At 43.8% G+C, this 18,124-nt stretch overlaps 1 protein-coding gene across 5 annotated transcripts in view; it reads left to right on the top strand.

The window, feature by feature from the left end:
- Stim (stromal interaction molecule) overlaps positions 1 to 16,491 on the top strand; it is a 208,171-nt gene extending 191,680 nt beyond the window's left edge. For all 5 annotated transcript variants that reach the window (XM_033382176.1, XM_033382173.1, XM_033382175.1 and 2 more), the window contains 2 exons: positions 15,295 to 15,886; positions 15,966 to 16,491. In XM_033382176.1, coding sequence (XP_033238067.1) covers positions 15,295 to 15,886; positions 15,966 to 16,057 — 684 coding nt within the window. In that variant the 3' untranslated portion in view covers positions 16,058 to 16,491. The remainder of the gene's footprint in view (positions 1 to 15,294; positions 15,887 to 15,965) is intronic.
- The last annotated feature ends 1,633 nt before the right edge of the window (positions 16,492 to 18,124 follow it).

Genomic DNA, 18,124 nt, shown 5'->3' with positions numbered 1-18,124 from the left:
ACTCTGCCAGTACCCCAATCGACCCACAGTAATGTGACCCAAGTCAGCCTCCGGTATGGTGGTGAATGGTCGTCCAATTAAGAAGTGAGCCGGCGATAAATAGTTGACCTCAGTATCCGGTTTGTAGCAAAGAGGACGTGAGTTGACCACTGCGCTGACTTGCGCAAGTAGGGTACGCATCTGCTCATATAAGCATTGAGGTTCCGACGACTCGTCGAAGGTGCAGTTGAACAGATCGAACTGCCGATTCCCATTTTCCACCCCAATGAGGTGAACCAGGCGGAATGAATACCCATTGTATGCCGTCATCCGCCAGGGTATGAGTAACCAGATCGGTGTGTTGCTGTGACGCCAGTAGGGTTTGTATTTCATCGAGTTAGCGTTTCGCGCCGATGAAATTGTGCCGTTGTCACTGTAGATTTTGACACACTTGCCACGTAGAGATATGAAGCGCCGCAGTGCAGCCAGGAACGTTTCAGTGGCGAGATCCGTGGCAAGTTCCAAATGTATTGCCGAAGTGACCAGGAAAACGAATAGGCATATATAGCCGTTGCTTATAGCCGAACCTTGCCATCCTTGAGACGGATTGGCCCAGCATAGTCGCAACCGGTGTTGACAAATGGCAGTGCTTGTGTAATACGAATGCTGGGTAGATCAGCCATTCGTTGCTGTGATGTATTTTGTCTTTGTTGAAAGCAAGCCAAACATTCGTGCGTGATTTTGCGTACGAGGTTACGTGCGCCAAATATCCAGAACCTTCCAGAACACCAGGGTGGAGGTTGACCCGGTGCTCGTGTTCCAAGATCAGTTTCGTGATGCGATGAGTCTTTGGCAGCAAAACTGGATGTTTCGCCTCTTCTGGCAATTGAGAGTGATGCAATCGTCCGCCGACCCTGAGTAGATTGTGTTTGTCAATGATTGGGTACAGTTTCACAAGCTGCGATCGGCTCCGTAATGGCTTCTTGGCAAGTAGCAATTGGAAGTCATCTTGAAAGCAGGTTTGCGCGTAACGCAAACACAGAATCTGTGCAGTCCTGATCTCATGAAATGTTAGAGATTGGAAGCTCCTGTCCCGAGATGGATTTTTTGTGCGTTGGATGAAGCGAAGGACATAGCCAATAGTGTGCACCAGCTTCCGCCAGGAGGAGACTCGGGCTATTAGTTCTTTCAGCGGATTATCCAATTGTTATTCGGCCAATGTAGACAAACAATTGGTTTTGACTTCGTTTTGTATGCCAGTTTCTGAAAGAGTAACGTAAAACTTTGAGTTGTTCAACTTTACCAAGAATAGATCGTTGTCACGTAGCCATGAAGGACCAGTCCACCACAGCCGAAAGTCGATGAGGTCGGCAGCCATGAGCCCTCTGGACGCACAGTCAGCTGGATTTGTTTTGGAGTCCACATGACGCCAAGCATGGCATGGAATGGAATGGAATCCAGAATTTCCAAGGTTCGATTCCCAACAAACGTCTTCAGCTGGGCTGGTGCATATGATAGCCACGATAAAACAATTGTAGAGTCGCACCATGCAAATACAGTTGTATCTCTGTGTCGTAATCCAGCCTTAATTGATCGTATGAGTTGGCTCAGAAGAAGTGCTCCGCAAAGCTCCAGGCGTGGCAAGGATTGCTGCTTGAGTGGAGCCACCCTTGTTTTTGCAGCCACTAAAGACACGGACACAGAGCCGTAGTCGTGTATTACTCTGCTGTAAACTACAGCAGCGTATGCCTTGATTGAAGCATCGGAGGATCCGTGCAACTCGATGTTGTCTACATCGTTGACAACCAAACGTGGTAGTTGAAACTGCTGAAATGTGTCGAGGTCAGCTCGCCACTTCAGCCAATTGTCCGCCAGTTTTGTTGGAAATGGATCATCCCAATCCAGATTGAGTAATCATAGTCGCTGAAAAAGAATGTTGAACTGAACCACAACGGGTGCCAAAAGTCCAAGTGGGTCGAATATCCGTGAAATATTGGACAAGACTTTTCTTTTTGTGCAGTTAGGATTTGCAGATAGACCCACATTGTATGTTAGCGTGTCCTTTCCAGGATGCCAGTAAAGTCCCAGAACCTTTGCTGGTGACCATTGAGTTGGTTGTGTGTACGCGTCGGTATCCTCCTCTGTTATGCCTTTGGTATTGGATACCCATTTCCCGAGCTCTAGCTTGGCGCAGGACATTAGTTCGTTCCGGTTCCGCAGTAGCTCATCCTCACTGTTTGATCCAGTAAGAACATCGTCAACGTAGAAATATTCCAGTAGGATTTTCGCAGCATTCGGAAATTCATGATGATGATCCGAAGCCAGTTGTTGCAACACCCGAACCGCTAGGACGGTACATAGTTGAAAGTGCTTGATTGAATCGGTTGGATCTTCCCTCCAAACGATTCTCTGAAAATCTCGATGCTTATTGCAGACCTATATTTGGCGGAACATTTTCACAATATCCGCTGAGAATTCGAATTTGTACATTCTGAAGCGCAGGCACACAGCAAACGGATCGCGTTGAATGCTCGGCCCTGTAAAGAGAGTGTCGTTCAAAGTCTTACCATTGGCGTCGCGGAATGACCCGTCGAAAACTACTCGGAGTTTTCGACCCAACACAGGGTGGTGTGGCATGTAGAAATGTTGCCCAGAGATGATTTCTTCCGTTGGCAGTTGTCGCATGTGTCCCAAAGTCTGATATTCTCGCATGAAATGTATGAATTTTATTTGTAGCTGCTCATTCTGTTGCAAGCGACGTTCAACCGTTTTGAAACGCTTGAGAGCTCCTTGTAGAGTATCTCCAAATTCAGGGAGTGAGGTGTGGTGAGAAAGTGTTTCTCGACCTGTTCATCTTCGGGTTCAAGTTTGGTCGTGCAGTCGACGGTTCTCCAGCTCCCAAAACTTCTGGAGCGAAGCATCTATATCCAATGTTGTTGTTAGTGAAATTGCGTTGCTTGCTTGGGGTGTCATGAGTGCCGTAATAACCCATCCAAAAACTGATGAAATTGCGATAAGATTGCCCTTGCTGTCATACATCTTCCTTCCTGTAAATGCAGACCATACGTGTTCGCTACCCAATAGTATGTAAATTGGTGCGTTTGTGCAGAAGTGTGTGTCAGCCAATTGAAGATCCCTAAACACATCGAGACCCGATGCATCAATGTTTTGCCTTCCCATTGATGAAGTGATTCTGCCAAGTACATGGGCGTTTACAGTCAAATAATCCATAGAAATTCGGGACTTGATGTGAAATGTGCTGAATCCCCTTGTGGTGTCAGCTTTCACTGAAGATATTCCCGAAACAAGGATGCGTGATTGTGAACGTGCCAACCCAAGAGCGTGAATGCAACGTTCCGATACATACGAGAGTTGTGAGCCAGTATCCAATAAGACGCGATATGTTATGTAGTCTCCATTTGCGTTTTTAACATAAACCACGGCCGTGGCTAATGTGCTTCTGTTCAATCCTTTTGCTTGAGTAGATTGTGCAGTGCCTTGCGCACATACAATCGATGGTGTGCCCTCTGCGTGGGCAATGTGACTTGAAGTCACCGAAGTGATATAATGCGCGTTTGAATTGCTCTGATTCTCCCTTTCTGTTTGCGCAAAAGTCCCGATAATACCCGATGTAGTATCTGGTAAATGTAGTAGTGAATGGTGATGACCTTTGCATTGTTTACAATTCGGAGTCAGTTTTTCGGCGGCGAGTGACGGTTGGCACTTGCAGATCCCAGGGGATACTCGGCTGATCACGGGTGATCTCTTCCCGACAGGATTTTTTGGAACATATCACAGAAAACTCCATAATAAAAAATTTCAACACAATAAAAATCAAATAATATTTCAAAACAAACCAGTGTGCCAGACAACGCTAATAGGAGGAGAGGAGAACAGTTGCAGCAGCAGCTAATGAGAGAGAGAGAGCTACTGAACAGAAAGTAATGAGAGCGAGAGAGAAAGAACAGTTATTGAAGTTGAGGTTATAGCAAGAGAGTGCTAAAACAACAAAAGCTACAAGCTTGATTTCTAGATTGTAGGCTGGTTAGGAAGTTAATTAAAGTTTATTAATTATGAAAACACCGGTTGTTTATGCAAAACAAAGGGAAAATATGCAAAAGAGAACGAACGAGTGGACGCTGTTGCAGAGTGGTCAGGTACTCCTGATGCCATTGTTTCCAGGAGCCTTGGTACATGGACTGGATACTCTGCCAGTACCCCAATCGACCCACAGTAATGTGACCCAAGTCAGCCTCCGGTATGGTGGTGAATGGTCGTCCAATTAAGAAGTGAGCCGGCGATAAATAGTTGACCTCAGTATCCGGTTTGTAGCAAAGAGGACGTGAGTTGACCACTGCGCTGACTTGCGCAAGTAGGGTACGCATCTGCTCAAATATAAGCATTGAGGTTCCGACGACTCGTCGAAGGTGCAGTTGAACAGATCGAACTGCCGATTCCCATTTTCCACCCCAATGAGGTGAACCAGGCGGAATGAATACCCATTGTATGCCGTCATCCGCCAGGGTATGAGTAACCAGGTCGGTGTGTTGCTGTGACGCCAGTAGGGTTTGCATTTCATCGAGTTAGCGTTTCGTGCCGATGAAATTGTGCCGTTGTCACTGTAGATTTTGACACACTTGCCACGTAGAGATATGAAGCGCCGCAGTGCAGCCAGGAACGTTTCAGTGGCGAGATCCTGGCAAGTTCCAAATGTATTGCCGAAGTGACCAGGAAAACGAATAGGCATATATAGCCGTTGCTTATACGTGGTTTGCGAACCTTGCCATCCTTGAGACGGATTGGCCCAGCATAGTCGCAACCGGTGTTGACAAATGGCAGTGCTTGTGTAATACGAATGCTGCGTAGATCAGCCATTCGTTGCTGTGATGTATGTTGTCTTTGTTGAAAGCAAGCCAAACATTCGTGCGTGATTTTGCGTACGAGGTTACGTGCGCCAAATATCCAGAACCTTCCAGAACACCAGGGTGGAGGTTGACCCGGTGCTCGTGTTCCAAGATCAGTTTCGTGATGCGATGAGTCTTTGGCAGCAAAACTGGATGTTTCGCCTCTTCTGGCAATTGAGAGTGATGCAATCGTCCGCCGACCCTGAGTAGATTGTGTTTGTCAATGATTGGGTACAGTTTCACAAGCTGCGATCGGCTCCGTAATGGCTTCTTGGCAAGTAGCAATTGGTAGTCATCTTCAAAGCAGGTTTGCGCGTATCGCAAACACAGAATCTGTGCAGTCCTGATCTCATGAAATGTTAGAGATTGGAAGCTCCTGTCCCGAGATGGATTTTTTGTGCGTTGGATGAAGCGAAGGACATAGCCAATAGTGTGCACCAGCTTCCGCCAGGAGGAGACTCGGGCTATTAGTTCTTTCAGCGGATTATCCAATTGTTATTCGGCCAATGTAGACAAACAATTGGTTTTGACTTCGTTTTGTATGCCAGTTTCTGAAAGAGTAACGTAAAACTTTGAGTTGTTCAACTTTACCAAGAATAGATCGTTGTCACGTAGCCATGAAGGACCAGTCCACCACAGCCGAAAGTCGATGAGGTCGGCAGCCATGAGCCCTCTGGACGCACAGTCAGCTGGATTTGTTTTGGAGTCCACATGACGCCAAGCATGGCATGGAATGGAATGGAATCCAGAATTTCCAAGGTTCGATTCCCAACAAACGTCTTCAGCTGGGCTGGTGCATATGATAGCCACGATAAAACAATTGTAGAGTCGCACCATGCAAATACAGTTGTATCTCTGTGTCGTAATCCAGCCTTAATTGATCGTATGAGTTGGCTAAGAAGAAGTGCTCCGCAAAGCTCCAGGCGTGGCAAGGATTGCTGCTTGAGTGGAGCCACCCTTGTTTTTGCAGCCACTAAAGATACGGACACAGAGCCGTAGTCGTGTATTACTCTGCTGTAAACTACAGCAGCGTATGCCTTGATTGAAGCATCGGAGGATCCGTGCAACTCGATGTTGTCTACATCGTTGACAACCAAACGTGGTAGTTGAAACTGCTGAAATGTGTCGAGGTCAGCTCGCCACTTCAGCCAATTGTCCGCCAGTTTTGTTGGAAATGGATCATCCCAATCCAGATTGAGTAATCATAGTCGCTGAAAAAGAATGTTGAACTGAACCACAACGGGTGCCAAAAGTCCAAGTGGGTCGAATATCCGTGAAACATTGGACAAGACTTGTCTTTTTGTGCAGTTAGGATTTGCAGATAGACCCACATTGTATGTTAGCGTGTCCTTTCCAGGATGCCAGTAAAGTCCCAGAACCTTTGCTGGTGACCATTGAGTTGGTTGTGTGTACGCGTCGGTATCCTCCTCTGTTATTCCTTTGGTATTGGATACCCATTTCCCGAGCTCTAGCTTGGCGCAGGACATTAGTTCATTCCGGTTCCGCAGTAGCTCATCCTCACTGTTTGATCCAGTAAGAACATCGTCAACGTAGAAATATTCCAGTAGGATTTTCGCAGCATTCGGAAATTCATGATGATGATCCGAAGCCAGTTGTTGCAACACCCGAACCGCTAGGACGGTACATAGTTGAAAGTGCTTGATTGAATCGGTTGGATCTTCCCTCCAAACGATTCTCTGAAAATCTCGATGCTTATTGCAGACCTATATTTGGCGGAACATTTTCACAATATCCGCTGAGAATTCGAATTTATACATTCTGAAGCGCAGGCACACAGCAAACGGATCGCGTTTAATGCTCGGCCCTGTAAAGAGAGTGTCGTTCAAAGTCTTACCATTGGCGTCGCGGAACGACCCGTCGAAAACTACTCGGAGTTTTCGACCCAACACAGGGTGGTGTGGCATGTAGAAATGTTGCCCAGAGATGATTTCTTCCGTTGGCAGTTGTCGGCTGTGTCCCAAAGTCTGATATTCTCGCATGAAATGTATGAATTTTATTTGTAGCTGCTCATTCTGTTGCAAGCGACGTTCAACCGTTTTGAAACGCGTGAGAGCTCCTTGTAGAGTATCTCCAAATTCAGGGAGTGAGGTGTGGAATGGAAGCTCCACGATATATTTCCTATTTTCATCGCGAGTGTGTGTGGTGAGAAAGTGTTTCTCGACCTGTTCATCTTCGGGTTCAAGTTTGGTCGTGCAGTCGACGGTTCTCCAGCTCCCAAAACTTCTGGAGCGAAGAATCTATATCCAATGTTGTTGTTAGTGAAATTTCGTTGCTTGCTTGGGGTGTCATGAGTGCCGTAAATGAAATTGCGATAAGATTGCCCTTGCTGTCATACATCTTCCTTCCTGTAAATGTAGACCATACGTGTTCGCTACCCAATAGTATGTAAATTGGTGCGTTTGTGCAGAAGTGTGTGTCAGCCAATTGAAGATCCCTAAACACATCGAGACCCGATGCATCAATGTTTTGCCTTCCCATTGATGAAGTGATTCTGCCAAGTACATGGGCGTTTACAGTCAAATAATCCATAGAAATTCGGGACTTGATGTGAAATGTGCTGAATCCCCTTGTAGTGTCAGCTTTCACTGAAGATATTCCCGAAACAAGTATGCGTGATTGTGAACGTGACAACCCAAGAGCGTGAATGCAACGTTCCGATACATACGAGAGTTGTGAGCCAGTATCCAATAAGACGCGATATGTTATGTAGTCTCCATTTGCGTTTTTAACATAAACCACGGCCGTGGCTAATGTGCTTCTGTTCAATCCTTTTGCTTGAGTAGATTGTGCAGTGCCTTGCGCACATACAATCGATGGTGTGCCCTCTGCGTGGGCAATGTGACTTGAAGTCACCGAAGTGATATAATGCGCGTTTGAATTGCTCTGATTCTCCCCTTCTGTTTGCGCAAAGGTGCCGATAATACCCGATGTAGTATCTGGTAAATGTAGTAGTGAATGGTGATGACCTTTGCATTGTTTACAATTCGGAGTCAGTTTTTCGGCGGCGAGTGACGGTTGGCACTTGCAGATCCCAGGGGATACTCGGCTGATGACGGGTGATCTCTTCCCGACAGGATTTTTTGGAACATATCACAGAAAACTCCATAATAAAAAATTTCAACACAATAAAAATCAAATAATATTTCAAAACAAACCAGTGTGCCAGACAACGCTAATAGGAGGAGAGGAGAACAGTTGCAGCAGCAGCTAATGAGAGAGAGAGAGAGATACTGAACAGAAAGTTATGAGAGCGAGAGAGAAAGAACAGTTATTGAAGTTGAGGTGATAACAAGAGAGTGCTAAAACAACAAAAGCTACAAGCTAGATTTCTAGATTGTAGGCTGGTTAGGAAGTTAATTAAAGTTTATTAATAATGAAAACACCGGTTGTTTATGCAAAACAAAGGGAAAATATGCAAAAGAGAACGAACGAGTGGACGCTGTTGCAGAGTGGTCAGGTACTCCTGATGCCATTGTTTCCAGAAGCCTTGGTACATGGACTGGATACTCTGCCAGTACCCCAATCGACCCACAGTGATGTGACCCAAGTCAGCCTCCGGTATGGTCGTCCAATTAAGAAGTGAGCCGGCGATAAATAGTTGACCTCAGTATCCGGTGTGTAGCAAAGAGGACGTGAGTTGACCACTGCGCTGACTTGCGCAAGTAGGGTACGCATCTGCTCAAATATAAGCATTGAGGTTCCGACGACTCGTCGAAGGTGCAGTTGAACAGATCGAACTGCCGATTCCCATTTTCCACCCCAATGAGGTGAACCATGCGGAATGAATACCCATTGTATGCCGTCATCCGCCAGGGTATGAGTAACCAGGTCGGTGTGTTGCTGTGACGCCAGTAGGGTTTGCATTTCATCGAGTTAGCGTTTCGTGCCGATGAAATTGTGCCGTTGTCACTGTAGATTTTGACACACTTGCCACGTAGAGATATGAAGCGCCGCAGTGCAGCCAGGAACGTTTCAGTGGCGAGATCCGTGGCAAGTTCCAAATGTATTGCCGAAGTGACCAGGAAAACGAATAGGCATATATAGCCGTTGCTTATACGTGGTTTGCGAACCTTGCCATCCTTGAGACGGATTGGCCCAGCATAGTCGCAACCGGTGTTGACAAATGGCAGTGCTTGTGTAATACGAATGCTGCGTAGATCAGCCATTCGTTGCTGTGATGTATGTTGTCTTTGTTGAAAGCAAGCCAAACATTCGTGCGTGATTTTGCGTACGAGGTTACGTGCGCCAAATATCCAGAACCTTCCAGAACACCAGGGTGGAGGTTGACCCGGTGCTCGTGTTCCAAGATCAGTTTCGTAATGCGATGAGTCTTTGGCAGCAAAACTGGATGTTTCGCCTCTTCTGGCAATTGAGAGTGATGCAATCGTCCGCCGACCCTGGGTACAGTTTCACAAGCTGCGATCGGCTCCGTAATGGCTTCTTGGCAAGTAGCAATTGGTAGTCATCTTGAAAGCAGGTTTGCGCGTAACGCAAACACAGAATCTGTGCAGTCCTGATCTCATGAAATGTTAGAGATTGGAAGCTCCTGTCCCGAGATGGATTTTTTGTGCGTTGGATGAAGCGAAGGACATAGCCAATAGTGTGCACCAGCTTCCGCCAGGAGGAGACTCGGGCTATTAGTTCTTTCAGCGGATTATCCAATTGTTATTCGGCCAATGTAGACAAACAATTGGTTTTGACTTCGTTTTGTATGCCAGTTTCTGAAAGAGTAACGTAAAACTTTGAGTTGTTCAACTTTACCAAGAATAGATCGTTGTCACGTAGCCATGAAGGACCAGTCCACCACAGCCGAAAGTCGATGAGGTCGGCAGCCATGAGCCCTCTGGACGCACAGTCAGCTGGATTTGTTTTGGAGTCCACATGACGCCAAGCATGGCATGGAATGGAATGGAATCCAGAATTTCCAAGGTTCGATTCCCAACAAACGTCTTCAGCTGGGCTGGTGCATATGATAGCCACGATAAAACAATTGTAGAGTCGCACCATGCAAATACAGTTGTATCTCTGTGTCGTAATCCAGCCTTAATTGATCGTATGAGTTGGCTAAGAAGAAGTGCTCCGCAAAGCTCCAGGCGTGGCAAGGATTGCTGCTTGAGTGGAGCCACCCTTGTTTTTGCAGCCACTAAAGATACGGACACAGAGCCGTAGTCGTGTATTACTCTGCTGTAAACTACAGCAGCGTATGCCTTGATTGAAGCATCGGAGGATCCGTGCAACTCGATGTTGTCTACATCGTTGACAACCAAACGTGGTAGTTGAAACTGCTGAAATGTGTCGAGGTCAGCTCGCCACTTCAGCCAATTGTCCGCCAGTTTTGTTGGAAATGGATCATCCCAATCCAGATTGAGTAATCATAGTCGCTGAAAAAGAATGTTGAACTGAACCACAACGGGTGCCAAAAGTCCAAGTGGGTCGAATATCCGTGAAATATTGGACAAGACTTTTCTTTTTGTGCAGTTAGGATTTGCAGATAGACCCACATTGTATGTTAGCGTGTCCTTTCCAGGATGCCAGTAAAGTCCCAGAACCTTTGCTGGTGACCATTGAGTTGGTTGTGTGTACGCGTCGGTATCCTCCTCTGTTATGCCTTTGGTATTGGATACCCATTTCCCGAGCTCTAGCTTGGCGCAGGACATTAGTTCGTTCCGGTTCCGCAGTAGCTCATCCTCACTGTTTGATCCAGTAAGAACATCGTCAACGTAGAAATATTCCAGTAGGATTTTCGCAGCATTCGGAAATTCATGATGATGATCCGAAGCCAGTTGTTGCAACACCCGAACCGCTAGGACGGTACATAGTTGAAAGTGCTTGATTGAATCGGTTGGATCTTCCCTCCAAACGATTCTCTGAAAATCTCGATGCTTATTGCAGACCTATATTTGGCGGAACATTTTCACAATATCCGCTGAGAATTCGAATTTGTACATTCTGAAGCGCAGGCACACAGCAAACGGATCGCGTTGAATGCTCGGCCCTGTAAAGAGAGTGTCGTTCAAAGTCTTACCATTGGCGTCGCGGAATGACCCGTCGAAAACTACTCGGAGTTTTCGACCCAACACAGGGTGGTGTGGCATGTAGAAATGTTGCCCAGAGATGATTTCTTCCGTTGGCAGTTGTCGCATGTGTCCCAAAGTCTGATATTCTCGCATGAAATGTATGAATTTTATTTGTAGCTGCTCATTCTGTTGCAAGCGACGTTCAACCGTTTTGAAACGCTTGAGAGCTCCTTGTAGAGTATCTCCAAATTCAGGGAGTGAGGTGTGGTGAGAAAGTGTTTCTCGACCTGTTCATCTTCGGGTTCAAGTTTGGTCGTGCAGTCGACGGTTCTCCAGCTCCCAAAACTTCTGGAGCGAAGCATCTATATCCAATGTTGTTGTTAGTGAAATTGCGTTGCTTGCTTGGGGTGTCATGAGTGCCGTAATAACCCATCCAAAAACTGATGAAATTGCGATAAGATTGCCCTTGCTGTCATACATCTTCCTTCCTGTAAATGTAGACCATACGTGTTCGCTACCCAATAGTATGTAAATTGGTGCGTTTGTGCAGAAGTGTGTGTCAGCCAATTGAAGATCCCTAAACACATCGAGACCCGATGCATCAATGTTTTGCCTTCCCATTGATGAAGTGATTCTGCCAAGTACATGGGCGTTTACAGTCAAATAATCCATAGAAATTCGGGACTTGATGTGAAATGTGCTGAATCCCCTTGTGGTGTCAGCTTTCACTGAAGATATTCCCGAAACAAGGATGCGTGATTGTGAACGTGCCAACCCAAGAGCGTGAATGCAACGTTCCGATACATACGAGAGTTGTGAGCCAGTATCCAATAAGACGCGATATGTTATGTAGTCTCCATTTGCGTTTTTAACATAAACCACGGCCGTGGCTAATGTGCTTCTGTTCAATCCTTTTGCTTGAGTAGATTGTGCAGTGCCTTGCGCACATACAATCGATGGTGTGCCCTCTGCGTGGGCAATGTGACTTGAAGTCACCGAAGTGATATAATGCGCGTTTGAATTGCTCTGATTCTCCCTTTCTGTTTGCGCAAAAGTCCCGATAATACCCGATGTAGTATCTGGTAAATGTAGTAGTGAATGGTGATGACCTTTGCATTGTTTACAATTCGGAGTCAGTTTTTCGGCGGCGAGTGACGGTTGGCACTTGCAGATCCCAGGGGATACTCGGCTGATCACGGGTGATCTCTTCCCGACAGGATTTTTTGGAACATATCACAGAAAACTCCATAATAAAAAATTTCAACACAATAAAAATCAAATAATATTTCAAAACAAACCAGTGTGCCAGACAACGCTAATAGGAGGAGAGGAGAACAGTTGCAGCAGCAGCTAATGAGAGAGAGAGCTACTGAACAGAAAGTAATGAGAGCGAGAGAGAAAGAACAATTATTGAAGTTGAGGTGATAGCAAGAGAGTGCTAAAACAACAAAGGCTACAAGACGAGAGACAAGAGCTGTAATGCAATGTAATACGTACTCACGGCAACAACACAAACACGGCAGATGCCGAAAAATTAGAATTTAAATAAAAAATGTTTAAACACAAATCAAAAGGCATGCACTCGCGGAATAGAATAGATTTCTAGATTGTAGGCTGGATAGGAAGTTAGTTAAAGTTAATTAATTATGAAAACACCGGTTGTTTATGCAAAACAAAGGGAAAATATGCAAAAGAGAACGAACGAGTGGTTACAGGTGGGATCTTCAGGATGGCAACTCGTACAGCGCCATAAGCTCCAGCGATGACCTTGATAACCCGCGCGAAGGGCCACATCAACGGCGGCAAGTTTTCAGTCTTTATGCAAACGACATCGTTGACTTGGATCGAGGATTGTGGTGTGCGCCATTTGGCACGTTGTTAAAGTAAAGTCAGGTACTCCTGACTCCAACGTTTCCAAAAAATCTGCTAGGCACAGGCGAATTGCTGCCAGTGATCGAGTGGATTGAAGTTAAGACCCGTAACGTCTGGATTTGACACACCAATGTCCGCAGCTCGTCGAATCCAAAAAGTGACGATCCCAACGTGCGATAGAAATGCTGTTTGTCTTCACTGCTGTCTCCCACAAGCCGCCGAAATGCGGCGAGCGAGGCGGTAAGAATCTCCAAACAAAGCCATTGTTGATGCGACTGCGCTCATCTGGCTTGTACTAGAAGGGACCGCAGTGGTCAGTTTTCATGCCGCCGATGGGCCAAAACTGTAAGCGAATCACTCCAAGTAGCGACTGCGCACCAGCGTGGTGATTCCGATTGAAGTGCGTAATGATGGCGAACGCCAATGGATGATCCCTGGGAAAAATGATTGGGTGGCGTGCATCGAAGTCGAGAGTTGAGTGCCGCAGCAGCACCAACACGAATTAGACCAAAGTCATCTATGAAAGGCGAGAGCACGATGATTCTGCTGGAAGCCTCGACGCAGTTCACTTTCCGCATAGCAACGTACTCAGGATACCGGTGGGCTCGTTGAACGATGCGACATAATAATTGCGATTCTTTGCGAAGGTCCTAAGATGAGAGATCCGGTGACTTCGTCCTACTGATGAACTTTTGAACGAAGCCAAAGATGCGCATCATCTCTAAATGAGTTGATGTGCTTAAACGAAAATTTACGAAAACGGATGAGAGCGTGAAATATCTTGGCTTAAAAGGTGGGACTAGACATAAGCAGATCATTTAACGAAAGACCAGATGGAGTAGCTGCAGAGTCGTCGAACACGACCCTCAGCTTTGTTGTGGAGCTGTTCTCTTTGATGACGCCATGATGTGGCAAGAAATATCACTTGTGCTTATTTTCCTTGGGCACCAGAGACAAATGATCAAGGGACAGGTATTCCTTTATAAATGCCGAATATTTGTCATAAAGATCTGGATTACGCTCGAACTTGCGCTCGAAATATTCCAGGCCCATAATGTTATGTCCAGGTTATAATGCCACCATGGCGGTATGATTTGGCTGTGGCCCAATTGAAGAAACAGCATGAAATATCTCTGTTGGTCGAAGGAAATACAGAAGAGTGTGGTGCTGCGATTGGCAAGTACGGCAGGGACCTGATTTACAATCTTTCACGGGATGACCCTTTTGTAGGCAATTGACGCATAACAAGAGCCTCTTTGCTTCCTTGTGATGATAGAGTTTTGAACCGTTGACAATTGACAATCATATGATTCATGCCGACTTGCCAACCTGACCATCTTGCCCTTGCATGGAGTGATGAATGCCTTCAAGGATACGACATCTTTGTTCCAGAAAAGCAGATAATTTCTAGCAGGATGGAAGATCATGATTCGACGAAGCTGCTTCCCATTTAACTTGAGGCTCCCGGTCCAAATTCTGTCAGAGTGCGTAGAAAATAACACAATCAGCTATTTCCTCCTTAGTTGCCAGCGCTTCCAACGCGCGAAAGCTGTGGGGTGTCTCTAATGTGTGCCTGTAGAATGAGACGTTCATTAGCAAATCTATTTTTGAGAATATCTAATGCTGTGTTGTAATTAGCTTCGCTCATCTCCAACGGACTAATGATGTCCAACGCCGCTCCGCAGAAACAGGACCGCAAATGCTGCAACTTCTCGATAGAAGTCAGCTCAGCTTCACTATCAATAACAGCGGTGAACATAGAATAGAAACTTGTCCGCTCTGTGTATGCTACATAGTGGATTGGGATTCACTTGGGTTCATTTGAAACGTGATACAATGCGTGGGTTGCGAACTCTTGCTCAACTCACGCTGAGTTGCGAACAAGCGAACGAGTTCATATTCAAGAGAGAGATATGTGCAGCCTGTCACGAGAGCTGACTAAGAGCGAAGAAAACAAACGGACCACGCTTAGAACTCTATACCACGGTTGGCCACAACGATCTTTGCTAAGCTACTTTTCGAGAAATGCTACGTTAAACTTTTGAATTTTACTTAACGAACTGCATGAACACCTCTAACACACGGCAAGTCTACGGCGATCACGTCGGGGTCACTAAAATGTTGTTAGCTGTAGAGCTTTTTCGGCAACTCTGACTCCACATTTACAAATTAAAAATTTCTCCCTTGTTAAGGTTATAATTTTGAGTTTATTGTTCGATGTTTTTTCTGTCTTTTTGTTAGAAGCCGTGGCCATGAACTTAGATTTAGGTGCTAGGCGCTTCGACGATGAAGAGGACTGGCAGACTTACTGACTGAAGGATCGAAGGAGTGGAGTATAAGTTATAAGAACGTTACATATGTGTGTGCGTGTATACACTGCGAGAGTACATGCAATGAGCGCGATAATAAAAAACTTAAGAGAGAAGTTCTTGACGTTACTCAAGAGCTTTTAACGGCTGCTGCTCCGAACAGTGTGCTAAATAATTTTTTCAATATTGCAGGAGCTGGAACGAGCTAGAATGGAGCAAGAAAATGTAGCAACGGAAAAAATGGATCTTGAACGGCGTCTTAAAGAGGCCCCCTCTCTGAGCTCATCAAACTCAGACTTAGAAGTGTTGCAGTTGAAAAAAGAAATTGAAATGCTGCGAAATGAATTGTCACGGGCCGAGTTCGAATTGGTTGATAACTGCTGGGCCCCACCTCCGCAGCTTCAATCATGGCTGCAATACACATATGAATTAGAAAGTAAGAATCATCAAAAAAAGCGTGCTTCTGCAGAGAAACAGCTTCAGTCAGCAAGAGAGGCATGTGAAAAATTGCGCAAAAAACGCTCGAGTTTGGTTGGAGCATTTGTGTCTACTCACGGGAAAAGTATTGATGACGTTGATCGTTCAATTGTTGAGGCACGCAATGCCCTAGGAGAAGTAACAAACGAACTACAAGAACGCCTGCATCGCTGGAAACAAATCGAGACGTGCCTTGGAATAAACATTGTTAATAACAATGGATTGTCGTATTTGGAAAATGTACTGTATGGTCGTAATGGAGGCTTACAAGGTTCGATTGGTGTAAGTGGTGCAAAAGGCTCAAGAAGTACGTATATATATTTTTTTAAATTTTATTCGATACTAATCCGATAGGTATCGTTAATATTTATTGTTTGTTATAACAGCACGAATTACTAGCAGCACTGATGACCTAGATGACGAGTCTGTGCAAGGTAAGCTGAACTTTGAGAACTTTTCACTGCTCGCAACGGAATAAACCTGCTGCGTCCGATTGCCACAGGCAAAACAATACAGCGCAAACAAACTGACAACTTACAAAAAGTAAGAAACAGACCAGGATTGCCCTTTATTTTTCGAGTCTCACTGAAATTGTTTAGAAATAAGTGATTCTATGTTAATGAAGGTCTTGTATTAACGATTATGTATAAAATTGTAATATAAATTTGTATCTTATCATTGATGTAGCTAAAATGGCATCTATTATGTTATATACAAACATTTTTCAAACAGAAGCGAAAAAGGACGTGATATACTTTAAAATGTTATGCACGTATTGAATGTACTTACAGATAAATAATTTATATTAATCCAAATTTGTTACATAAACTAAATGCTAATCTTTTTTAATGGCTTGCCGCTTTTTGCTGTACTTTCCATAGCTTTGCAGAGAGAATAAAAATTGAAAAATTGGTCAGTTTGGTCGGTATTTTTTCGAAATTTTGACTTTAAAAAGTCGAAATAAATTAGTTTATTTTTTGTATATTTTATTCGTATAGGCTGGTTTATATAGGGGATACTTTAGATGAGACGAGCATCTGTGAACAACATTGTGTTCTTTTTATTTTTTTGATCACAATTCAATAAAAAATGGAAATGTGCGAGGTTTAGTCAAATGCCTGCAGCTTAGCCGTTTAAAAAAGACATACAAGATTCCGTAAATTTCGTTTGAAATACGAATAAAATATAAAACAACAAAGTTTCGAAAAAAAACCACAAAAAATTATACTATGCAACACCAGATGTACGCTTCGAGCCAAACCGACTTTCTTTAAACATTTTGTCAATGAATTATGTTTGTTTTTATATGGAAATGTTTTTTTAGAGCTAGTCTTTAATTTTTTCTTATATCTCTTTTATTTGAACATTGCAATTCTAAAAAGCTGATTTTTATTAATTGGGTGTCGTTTAAGGTATTGTTTGTAATCGGTTCCTTCAGAAATAACATTTACCGTTACTATATTTAAAAAATTTACCATACAATACACCATTGCAATACACAAATATAAACCATTATTCATATTTACAATATTACAATATTTTAGAGACCCAAATCCATCAGAAAATGTGGGTTTGAACAACAGCATAGAGATGTGAACCATTTTAAACTAAATGTGTCAAATGTTAACGAAATGTATGACCGAAGTAAATTCTTTTCGAGGGATTTCGATAAAAGTTGTTATCGATGAGTTCATTTAAATCTGTTTTTAGGAATACATTTTTAATTTGGAAAAAAAATTAGCTCTTTTATGTAAGCTTAACACGTTTAAATGTGAAAGGTTTGGTGTGGAACCAGGTTAAAATCGGAAACACGAAAAATGTGTTGTGCTGCAATATAATTAATAGATCTGTAAGGGTATCTAAAGCTTCTGTCGTCGAAAGTTGCATGTTGCTTGCTATACTTATATCTGTTTATAAAAAATTTAAGTAAGAGGTATTAAGAGGTATCATTAACTGGTAAAAAGAAATATTACTCTTTATAGTTAATTTTGAAAAAAATTTAAGTATTTGAATCGACAATATACTTCTCTATAGCAGTTTATTTTGGTTAACTACTATAAATATTTGAAAATTAAAGTATATTTATAGAATAAGAAATCCCACTTTTGATTTTGTTTGAAAAAAATTATTTTTACTTACTTATTTTACACAGCTCGAGCTTTGTAATTTCAGTAATTCATATTATAATAGACACCTCGGACTCAATTTTAGAAATTCCCAAACGGCAGTGATTTAATGCTCTTAAGGTTTTTGATTGTTGGGCCTTGGATGCGGAGCTTTAAGTTTCTTTCCAAAAGCATTCGGCTTTGTCGGTGATTTTGGGTTCGGATAGGAGCGTCGGAGTTTCGGCTGAATGCAACGTCGGCTTAGATGAGAACGGCCGATAAGCGATCCGTTAGCCTGGATGGGGGCGGCGATAACAGATATTGACTAGAATATTTCTTTGCGACTATCACCAACTTCTGACATATATCTTTTTTTCTTTTTTGTCAGTATGATTATATTCTTGCACTTTTAAATTTGTAAATATTTTTAAATTTTGAAA

The sequence above is a fragment of the Drosophila pseudoobscura genome, chromosome X (genome assembly GCF_009870125.1).
Source record: "Drosophila pseudoobscura strain MV-25-SWS-2005 chromosome X, UCI_Dpse_MV25, whole genome shotgun sequence".
Taxonomy (NCBI): Eukaryota; Metazoa; Arthropoda; class Insecta; order Diptera; family Drosophilidae; genus Drosophila; species Drosophila pseudoobscura.
This window is presented reverse-complemented; position numbering and strand designations above follow the sequence as displayed.